This window comes from Euprymna scolopes, chromosome 36, assembly GCF_053919585.1.
Source record: "Euprymna scolopes isolate OS-2025 chromosome 36, ASM5391958v1, whole genome shotgun sequence".
NCBI classification, from domain to species: domain Eukaryota; kingdom Metazoa; phylum Mollusca; class Cephalopoda; order Sepiida; family Sepiolidae; genus Euprymna; species Euprymna scolopes.
In genome coordinates this window covers 27,080,863-27,093,152 of record NC_136517.1, presented here as the reverse complement: position 1 = coordinate 27,093,152, position 12,290 = coordinate 27,080,863, and the positions used below count along the sequence as shown (strand labels likewise).

At 31.5% G+C, this 12,290-nt stretch overlaps 1 protein-coding gene across 2 annotated transcripts in view; it reads right to left on the bottom strand.

Annotated features, from left to right (window-relative positions):
* LOC145260217 (pancreatic triacylglycerol lipase-like) overlaps positions 1-12,290 on the bottom strand; it is a 106,790-nt gene that overhangs the window by 39,834 nt on the left and 54,666 nt on the right. Inside the window, exon 1 of one of the 2 annotated variants that reach the window (XM_080118043.1) lies at positions 5,401-5,557. The exons of the other annotated variant lie outside the window; for it this stretch is intronic. Within the exon in view, the coding sequence (XP_079974169.1) occupies positions 5,401-5,452 (52 nt within the window). The 5' untranslated portion in view covers positions 5,453-5,557. Of the gene's footprint in view, positions 1-5,400; positions 5,558-12,290 lie in introns of those variants that run through there. 2 annotated transcript variants of the gene reach the window in all.

Below are 12,290 nucleotides of genomic sequence, written 5' to 3'. Positions count from 1 at the left end.
CGAAAATGAAAAAAAAAAAAAAAAAAAAATGGTAAAAATTTGATCTGGATCCTCGGGAGTTTCTGTCAATCATTCATGGTTTGGACTCGACCAACAATCAGTGGATGAAGCCGAACGTGGCAAAAATGTTGAAACGCTAAATGTTTTGTTGTTGTTGTTGTTGTTTTCTGTATACAAAAATGTGAGTTAGTAATTAATATTTTGTTGATGGGGGGTTACTATACACAGATTCGAAAAAGTTGTCCAAAAACAAATAAATGGAAGCAAAGGTAAGGTAAGTTACGTTTCTACCTAACTGGATAATTGTTTAGTGTTTTTATATAATGTAAAATGTTTAATCGGCTCGAAAAACAGAAATGGTCGCAGACTCTGTTGAATACGTTAAGTTTGGGAAAGTAAGTTGAAAACTAAAAACTATACAAAACAGTGTCTGAAACCCCACAAATATATGTTACCATGACATAGGCTGGCATAATCGGTGGGGTTCTGACAGTATTTTGTATAGTTTTTTAGTTTTAATTCACTTTCTCTAACTTAAAGTAATCAACAGTGTCCGCCACCATTTGTAGCTTTCAAATACACCGATAAACACTGTTTTTCAAGCCGACTAAACGTTACATTAAATGAAAAGGGTTCATATTACTAAACACAGATACAAAAAAGTTGTCAAAAAATAAATATATAACAAATAAATGTTATCAAAGGCAAGAAAAGTAAATGTTCTACCTAACTTGATAAGATTTTAGTGTTTTTATGTAATGTATAATCGGTTCAAAAACATTCAATGTTTATCGGTATATCTGAAAAATACAAATGGCGTCAGACTGTATCGAACACGTTAAGTTTGGGGAAATTTTGGGAAAATGAGTTTAAACTAAAAAACTATACAAAATACTGTTAGGAACTCACTCAATATATGTTATCATGACGTAGGCTGACATATAATCGGTGGTTTTAAACTTTTGCTCGATACAGGTGACGACTTTTAAAAGTCCCTTTCAGTGATTACCTGGTTTGAGGATATTTGTACAACTAAACGGCAAATCTGCTCCAAAAAATCCGGTATTATTTTACTTTAAAGCCCGTTTCACGTTCGTTTCTAACGAAATACTTTATTGTAGATTTTGGTGTGCTAAAAACGAATCTGCAAACCGTTTCCGTAGCAAAAAGAATGTTTTCATGATATTCATGAAATTACTTTTTCGAAAAGTGGGTGATCACTTTCCAATGTAAATTTAACTTAGAATGAGCACCCACTTTCTGGCCACCTGAGAGAGGGGCATTTTTCTGTGTGTTTCTTGGCTAAAAAGTTTTTTGTTTGATTTCTTTTGTTTGGTAATAACCCCTTAACTCTGGGACTATTTTCCATTTCACAGCCGTAGCCTTCGTTTACGCTATGCGTTAGCATAAACGAAAGCTGTTTAGCCAATAAACATGGGAAAAAATCCCCCCCGCTCTCAGGTGGCTAGAAAGTGGGTGCTCATTTTAAGTTAAATTTACATGGAAAAGTGATCGTCCACTTATCGAAAAAGTAATTTCTTCATATCATAAAAACTATTTTTTGCAACGGAAACGGTTTGCAGATTCGTTTTCAGCACACCGAAGTCTACAAAATTTTTTTTGTTATATACGAACGTGAGACGCACGGCCCTTAATGGAAAATTATATCAAAAATCCGGGGGAAAATAGTTTTCAATAAAAACAGCAAATGAATTCGATAGAAAAAAAATGGATGCTATGTTTTTTTTTACTTTTCTGTGTGTTTCTTGGCTAAAAAGTTTTTTGTTTGATTTCTTTTGCATGGTAATAACCCCTGAACTATGGGACTATTTTCCATTTCACAGACGTAGCCTTTGTTTATGCTACGCGTGAGTATAAACGAAAACTGTTAAATACGCACTCGCGTACCAAACTGCCTTGTCAAAAAACCTTTAAGCCAATAAACACGAAAATAAATGCCCCTTCCCCGGGTGGCCAGAAAGTGGGTGCTCATTTTAAGTTAAATTTACATTGAAAAGTGATCACCCACTTTTCGAAAAAAATTTCTTCATATCATGAAAACTATTTTGGTACTCATTGGGCGTTGATTTCCATGGCGACCCGCAGAATTATTTAATGGTCGTTCCCTTAGTCCCTCCCTAGTCAAGGCTAACGCATGTGCACATGACATTTTTTTATTTATTTACTTACGTGGCGGAGTTATACAACCATCACCCCCATGCGAATTTCTATACTGATAGGTTTTTTGAAATTTTTTCACTGGATTATTATTGATTGAACACTAACCAGATTATGAAAAAAAATTGAAAAAAAAAAAATTATTTCAACATTTGAAAGGTGTACTCACTTTTTAGTTACCACGTTCTGGTAAATCGGTCACCCATTTTTTTTTTTTGGGGGGGGGGCTAAATACGGAAGTGTCTTCGGGAGATTATTTACGTTAACTCTTTTCATAAATAATTTTAAAAAAAAGTAACTAATAATTATAACTAATTATTGATAATTTGTCACGTGTACAAACATTTATTTATTTATTTATTTATTTACGTAGGCTTAACTCTTTTCATGAATCAGAAAAGTTTTACTCTTTAAGAATAATAAAAGGAAAAAATGCAGAGAGTGATCCGCGCTATTTTTTAAATCGTATTTCCAAATTAAAGTTTGACTTTAAAAATAGATTTTCTGAAAATTTCAATTAAATTGATAACGTAGAAATATGGTTTTATTCACTTTTAACGAACCGAACATTACATTTATATATATATATATATATATATATATATATATATATATGTATATATATAACTACTTAATTTACTCACATAAAATTAATATACGAAAGTATAGATTTATGCGTAAACTTTAAATATTTACTTCAAAAGTGCTCAATACGTAGGTAGAACTAGTTAGTAATTTATAAAATATATATGGCGATTAAGCTAAACTGAATATTCGGCGTTTCATCCACTCTAGGACTCCTCAGGCTTATGCTTCCTAGGAGTCCTAGAGTGGATGAAACGCCGAATATTCAGTGTAGCTTAATCGCCATATATATATATATATATATATATATATATATATATATATATATATATATATATATATATATATATATATTCCTAAGCAACTAGCGTACAGCAAACTGAAAGAGGGTAATCGAAATGTGGGTCGTCCATTTCTGAGGTACAGGGATAAGCTGAAGACAATATTAAGCACGCAGGCCTGAACCCAAAAACCTTTAAAGAAGATGCTGCGGATAGAAAATTGTGGAGGGAAAAATGTTACATTGACACACGGCTATCGAATCAAACAAATCTTCGTAGAGTAAGAACAGCACCTTCCCAGCCTGTATCCTGTGAGTCCTGCGGCTTGGTTTGTGGGAGCAGAGCTGGCCTCGTGTCACATATGCGTCACAAGCATTGAAGGCAGAGTGAAACAGAGCGAATTTTTGGCCCTCATGCGTCGAACACGACGGGAGAGTCTATTATATATATATATATATATATATATATATATATATATATATATATATATATATATATATATATATATATATATAGGTACGTACAAAATGAATGCAGATGCTAAAATGTATAAACATTTTGACCCCTCCCTTCACTTTAAAATTTAGCAAAATTAATCAATTTTAATGAGATTTTCAGTATTTATCAAATAATGATCATGGAATATATTGAACCCATTATTTTTTATTTAAATCTTCGTTGAAATGTACTATTATGTTTAAACAAAAAATACCTTTATTAAAGTTATGGTTTTCTGTAGTAAAAAGCAAAAATGACTGAATTCATTTTTGCTTTTTTTAATGAAAATAAAGTATCGTAAATTATAACAATTAAAAAAATATATTTAATTTTTACAAGAACATAACGAAAAATGCCACTAAAGTCCGTATTAATGAATTCGATATAACTCGTAGAAAAAATAATTTCTCGAACTTCCAATATTATCATTGAATTAAGCACTGTTTATTTAAGATTTTCACACAAAAAAATTATGATAGCAAAAAATCTTTCTTTTTTTTTTTAATTACAGGTTTCGCATAATTTTTATAGGTAAGATTTTAATATTTTCCTTGCTTGCATGAATGTGAAATTTTCGGTGTAACATAATTTTTATATAATCTTGAACAATAATTAAAAAAATAATTTAAAATCATGAACATAGAAAAATAATTAAAGTAAATATGGTAAAAACAATACAAACGTTCAGGATAGGAATGTACGGATGCACGTCTGGGAAAAAAGAAAACTAACATCTTTACCTACTTTTAATTACATGACGTAATTTTCACACAGCCTTTCGACTGGCTAAAATTTTGGGCTTCCATACAATCCTTTGTTGCGATTTTGCGAATGGCAGAATCACTCACGTTTAAGGCTAATTAAGCTAATTTTTGTACAAACAAGGTGTTTTTTCATTTAATTCAATATCTTAGAACTTTACTAATTATCTTTGAAATAGACCCAGAAAAATAAATTTATCTTTTAAAGGATTTTTACAACGAATTTATTTAACTTCAAAATTTATCTGAATTGGCTAGCTCGCCGTGAAAACATTTTTCATAACTTTTTTTCACGTGTACAAATATTTTTTTCCTTTTGGAAATTAAGTTTAGTCTTTAATCTTTCAAATACCGTCAAATGTAGTCGGAAACCTACAAAAAAAGTATGATAAATCGGCTTTCCCCCTATCTTTATTCGGCAATTTATTTTAGCCCGTACCCATATATATATATATATATATATATATATATATATATATATATATATATATATATATATATATATATATATATATACACTGAATATTCTGCGTTTCATCCAACTATAGGATTCGTCAGGCTTAGGCGCATAAGCCTGACGAATCCTATAGTTGGATGAAACGCAGAATATTCAGTGTAGCTTAATCGCCATATATATTTTATAAATTACTAACTAGCTCTACCTACGTATTGAGCACTTTTGAAGTAAATACTTAAAGTTTACGCATAAATCTATACTTTCATATATTAAATTTATGCGAATAAATGAAGTAGTTATATATATATATATATATATATATATATATATATATATATATATATATATATATATATATATTAGTGATGAGACGATTCCAATATTTTTAACAATTTTTATTTTTACAAAAGAGTCACCACTTTAAAATTTTTAAAAAATAATCATTTTAATAATAATTATGCCAACCCCTAAAAGAACTCGTTTCATACTGTCGTCGAGCACTTGTTGAAATGAAATAAGTTGGCCACTTAAGCCCATGTGGGCAGGTCACGATGTCAAAATCATAAGATCACTCTCGGCTGTTTGGAATGACATTTACGCTTCATATAATGATTAAGAAAAACAAAAGAAGCTTTCTTACCCTCCGGAAGGATAAAAACATTTACGCAAGTTAATATAAGCCACAGGCGCATCCTTGCTTTTTAGTTTGAGTCACTTGTTATGTTTCAAGGTTAAATATGCTTTTTGTTTATATATTACAAGACAATTCGTTATCACATGCGACAAAAGATAAGAAATTTTCGGTGGGATTTTGCATTACTTTATCTTACCACTACCATGGGAACCGAACAGTTTCACGGAAACTGTTTGTTTTAAATGAACACACACACGCGCTCATATATATCTATAATATAAAGCTGAATGTGTGTGTGTGTGTGTGTGTGTGTGTGTGTGTGTGTGTGTGGTCACGAATAGGCTCCTATATGGTTGACTATTTTAAAAAAAAACTGATTACATATAATGATAGAAGATGTATCGAGACACAGGAATGGGTATGTTTGATCAGGTAGAACGGTGGTTCATTAAAATTGTGGGGTCTGCGTTCGCGCTTGGTCCACAAAGTATGGAAATAAAAAACTTAAAAAAAAAAACGTATACAAGTGTTTTCGATATAGATGTACATAAGAATAGTTTGATAAGTATGTTTTAACTTAAATAGGAATGGTATAATAAAATTGTGGGGTCTGCGTTCGCGCCTGGCCTCCAGAGAATGGAAATAGGCACAAACTTAATAAAGACTTTTCATATCTATCTGCGTAAGTATACTATGATAATTATGTTTCAGTTTGAAGAAATATGGTATAATAAAATTATGGGGTGTTCGTTCGCACCGGCCTCCATAGAATGGAAATATGTCACAAAGTTTAACAAGGTTTTTTTATATAGATCCACAGAATATTGTGATAAGTGTTTCAGTGTGAACAGGTATGGTATAATAAATTATAGGGTTTATCTATTTTATTTTTACTTTCATCATATTTTACTTTGGTTTTGATACATCCAAATTCGAAGCTATCTCTTTACAACCCTTTCTTTTCATAACCTATCATACTTTCATAAATCAGAGTCCATTTTTTGTAGGCTGTTTTTGAACCAGTCAACGACGGGTACTTTTGCTAGTGTATATATATATATATATATATATATATATATATATATATATATATATATATATATATATATATATATATGTATGTATATATATATATATATATATATATATATATATATATATATATATATATATATACAAACATTGATGGCTACATATGTGCATACATGTTTCTGTAATCACCCGTTATTGGGGAGATTACGTCTTCAGCGAAGGTAATTCTTGGCCTGAAGACGTAATCTCCCCAATAACGGGTGATTACAGAAACATGTATGCACATATGTAGTCATCAATGTTTGTATAAATAAATTTAATATACCTGCTCTGTTTACTGATTGAGTACTTTTTGATAGACACATGAAACTAAACTCTACTGCCATGCTATACTTCTAAAAAATCTAAAGAAATCGGACAGATATAATAAAGAAAATGGTGGATTTGTAATTAACTTGTTTTAGTTATTTTCCCTACAATAACACCCCCCTCCACATATATTTATTTATTACTTATACATGCTGTCCCAAAAGAATCTGATGGTAAAAAAAAATGTATAACTTTTTAAATTTTTTTATATTTTTCTTTTAATTTTTCAGATCATCTAGAGTAACCCTTTCAAAGCCATCATGAGTCGTTACACTACCAAGGAGCGGATATTAATCGTAGAGTCGTATTTTCAGTTGTATGAGTCAATATCAGAAACTCAAAGAGAATTTCGACGAAACTTTAACACAAGAAATTCCCCTACTCCCACTGCAATAAAAGCTATGGTGGCTTGATTTTATGAGCAAGGGTCTGTATGTGACCTCCCTAAATCTGGTAGATCCGTACGGCAAGAAGTGATGAGAATATATATATATATATATATATATATATATATATATATATATATATATATATATATGTATGTATGTATGTATATATATATGTGTGTGTGTGTGTGTGTCCGACTTGCTTAGATTTGTTTTAGAAATATTGTATATAGTTTATTTCTTTTCCCATTCCGAGATTGAAAATTTTTCGACATCTGCTGTCGTCTTATTTAAATAAAAAACGAAACGATAAAGAAATATTGTTATATAAAAACCCATGCCAGAGTCACGTTACATGCTTTTTAAAAATAGCCTCCACCCCCAAAAAAATGACACAAAAAAATGCGGTTATAACCATTTATGACAAGCAATTAGACATTTTTACCATCTCTTTCGGATCTCAGATAAACATTATATTTATTTTTTTTTTACTTGACAGTAATTTCGTTCCATGTACAAAACTCCACAACAGACTTATATAGAATTTTTTCATCATATGTAAATATAAACAAATAAACAAACAAAAAAAATGTCCGTATGTATGATTCTTAAAATGGAGACATTTTAAAAGCAAGATAAATCAATACAATTTTTTTTTTCAAAAACCCTAAACCAATAATTTGAGGGCAAAGGGACCATTTCAATCAAGGAAGGGTTAAAATAGAAAAAAAAACTAACAAACAAAAACAAACAAACAAAAAGCAAACAAACGAATTATAAGGTTATCATAAATTTCTGACTTGACGAAAGAAAATTCCTAAAATATCACACGTTTTGATAAACGTTAACATTTGTATAAATAGATTTTTATATACAACGTCTAATGTGCAATACCATTTCAAAATTAGCTTTAGTATTTGTTGAGAGGTAATTATGCGAATCAAATACGGCAAGTATACTTTCATAAATATTTTAATCTGCCAGCAAAAAATTGTTTTCCTTTTGACAATCATTTTATCTAAACAAATAATTTTCTCCCATTGTCAACTTTAACCAGATATACTGGATTATGGCCAGATGATGCCGAATTTTCAGAAAAATAACGGGAATTGTACTTGGTTTCTGAAAGAACAAAAGACTTGAAGTTATATATAAATATATTTTTTTGTGGATCGAGATGACGAGAGAAACGCCAGCAAGACGCGCGTGTGCATTTCATCGTTGTCATCAACAGTCGCCCCATCATATCTCTCTATCTCTGGTGCTTGCCACAAGCTACGAGTTGATTGACAAAATAAACGGTTGTTTGCTAAACCAAAATTATTATTTATTATTGAAAACACAGCAAACTTCAGCGAACGTGTGTTACTAAATTTCAGAGAAAAACTTACAGACAAGAGCGGTATACATTCGCACGCACAAAACACACGCAAAGCGAAATTATGCATATATTTTCTCTACAACATCTTAAATTATATCCATCTTTAGTCTTGAATACTTTCTCTCATGTCAAATTATATCCGTAAACACAATATCTTAACATGATGATTTTATCAATCATGACTTTTAGCTTTCGTTATTTATAAGGAAAGTAGGTATTCATGAGTTGTAACTGTACACAAGAATGTGACTATTTTGATTTAAATCATCGGTTAAATTTTTAGCGATATTTCATGTGCTGACCATCAATTAAACAAATATTATTCCATAATTAAATTTAACTTTACTAATCAATTAAATTTTCAACAAATCCCTCGTCATGTCACATATTAATTTGCTCAATAAAGATAAAAAAAAACATGAAAAAAAAATCAACAAAAAAAAAAAGAAAAATGCGATCGCAAACAATACCTTCAAATATGTATATTATAGAACCTGCTAATGAGTCAAGTAATACGTATTGGGTATGTTTTACTATAGACAACAATACGAAAAGTAGTAAAAACAACAACAAATAAATGTTTTCCGTAACATTTATTGGGTGGATTTCTAGTATTTTGTTTATATGGTCTTTCATTCAGAGGTATAAGTCATAATCCTTAAATCTCATTTGACACTTCCTTGTTTTATTTGTGTTCGGACGACAAATTAGAACGAATCTAAGAATCCAATCTAAGGGAAATAACTCCTACGTTTTAGGAGAAGAGTTGTTTCCCCTTAACCGTGAAATGGTCACTGGGATTCTCGTATGTAAACACGGGAACGAGAACACAACGACGATACGAGAATTTGTTTATCTCCAACCACGTGGACTAAATTACACGTCTATTAAATGACATTACCTGCATAAATACGAGTGCCAACAACGAAGCAGCGTAGTAGTACAATATATGTTGGAAAGCAATTATAAATAGGCATTGCGTTTCAAGAGAAGAGAACTCTTAAAAGAATTCATACGCTATAAAAAAAACCCCAAAATCATGGAAGATGCTCGACTGAGCTCCAATTCCTGGTTCATCTTTGGAAGTCATCCGCAGCAGGAGCTTTTCTTTTTTCCTACATGTGGCTAGCGCCAGGCGAAATTTCCATGGGCAGAGAGTCTTTGCAAGACTTCTTGTCTGGGGAACATGTTACGGTGGGACTACTTCCTGCAGATTACAACATGGCCGTCTTTAAATCCAGTGTCAATGAATATTTGCCATAAATCGTCCAATTAGTAATCAGATTTAGTTTATTCCATTGACCACTGATTAGTTTTAGTATACCCATAGTGTTCCAGTGTTCCACATCTTTTGGTCGACAATCATTTCGTCTCATTAGCCCTTATTATCGAGTAACTCTTATTAAATTATTAATTGAACCACATTTTTCGAAAATTATAAGTAGTTGTTGTCATTGATCCCCCCCCCCCCCTAAAAAAAAGAAAAATGCGATTGCAAATAAGACCTTTAAAATATGTATATTTCAGAAGTAACACTTATTGGGCATGTTTTACTATAGACAACAAAATAAATAAGTAGTAAAAAACAAGTATACTTTGTTTATCTCCAACCACGTGGACTAAATAAAATTATTATTATTATAGAGCTAATTCTCTCTTGATCATTATGTTGTGCCCAATATGTAGTAGTGATTTCAAAAGTTTAAAAATAAATATATGACTTGAACAGTGACGTGCAGAAAGGGCGGGGGCGCCAGAGGTGCTCAAGCACCTGCCCGTTTTACTCTTGCTTTAAAAGTACCCTTTTCAGAGGAATGTATTATAGGCTTCTTCCCCACCGAGACGGCGTTCATTACTATATTTTTGCCATTATTTTCACTTGAGCGCCTGCTCTGAAAAAGTTCTCTGCGCATCTGTAGACTTGAGTAACATCGGCTACAATCGAAACAAAAACATTCAGCTCTCCAGCTATCATATGACCTAAGGACACACGGATATCAAATTTTTGAAGTTCATGCAGTTAAACGTACAAATGTATATTTACGCATGCTTCATGTGGCATTTATTGGGTAAAGTTTTACTAGTGCTTTGTTTGATTTCCCAATTTTGAGCGATTATCCAGACTCATATTGGTCATTTTTTCTTGTTGTCACGCAACACTACTTGTTTTTTTTTTTCGAACCGAATAAACGCTTTAATATACGTTAAAACACTTAAAACTTATCCAGCTAGGTAGAAGAATAACTTATCTTGCCTTTGATGAAATTTATTTGTCATATACTTGTTTTTTTTACCACTTTTTTCGTTTTATCTATGGTAAATATTCTCCACTGATTTAACCCACCTCTCTCGTTTTCTCAGTCTCCCTGTTTCTTTCAAAACAAAATCACACACGAACAAACGTACGTGATAGTTTGCTTGAATGGACGATTTTTATATTACGCTATCTAAAAAAAAAAAAAAAAAAAAAAAAAAATTATATACTCAGCTAAAATTTTCCCTTGTTTTTCGTATGCCTGTTACCGGAACCAGTGACGACTCAAATCAGTCCCTTATGTTTTTTTTATACAATATTTGTATTTTGAAATGATTTATTGAAATAAAATATTAAAAAAAAAAAAAAAAACAATATTGAAAAGCATACAAATTAAAATAACAGAATTAGTCTTTATTTCCACTTTAAATAACAAAATTATAAAAATAAAAAGTTTTAAAAAACATTAAGGACTATTTTAGGTTGTTACCGGTTCCGGTAATAGACAGGCTGTAACTTAATATTATTATATTATACTAGCAAGGAGGGGGCTTTGCCAGTTCATAAAATACGCTTAAATATGATATTTTAATTCATCCAGATTTCGTACATATTATTATAGAGTTGTGATTTCAAAAGTAAAATAAAAAAGTATTTGGTACCATCAGCTAGAATCGAAATCGAAAGCAAAACTGTAGCATTCAAAGCTGGTGACGTTACCCTGTACTGACGTGACACGCATATGAATTGATTAAAAATTAAAAATAAACTAAGGCATATCTACAAAATGTATAACGATTTTTTCAATTTTGACCCATTTTTTGACGCCTTAAAATCGATTTTAACTGACCAAAGACACATAAAAGAACGGCTCGTAAAAATCCAATCATTTGATACCCCTAGCGCCGCTCTGTGACTTTTCGTTTCGGGAGAGATAGATTTTGAAAGTATGGAGACAGACAGACATATAGCAATCCATGCTTCCGTTCAGTCTCGAAAGACAAAGGATACCCCCAGTAGGGGCAGCAGCGCGTGTAATTGTGAGACAAGGGTTGCGCAATCACCCACCACACCTCTCCTGAATCGGCACTGTTTGAGTCCAGTGGCAAGGAGAAGTCCAGGACGACTGGAAACAATGCCGAGATAAGCGGAGAGCATTTATAGCACCGCGAAGTCCCAAATGGTCACCCATCTAGTACTGACCAGGTTCAACGTTGCTTAACTTCGGTGATCCAGCAGAAACCGGTGTGTCAACGTGATTTTGCCGTACATATAGCCTTTTATATATTATATTAAAAAAAAATATATATTTAGCAATAATACTAAAGCAAAACAAATTAAATTAACCCTTGGATATTTTCAAACCGATTTTTGTTTAAGGATGAAATTATACTATCAGGGGTTGATATGCCGGAAGAGAGACGAGTCAAATAATACTCGTTACAAACGCTTATGATTTCTAAATACTCCCCCT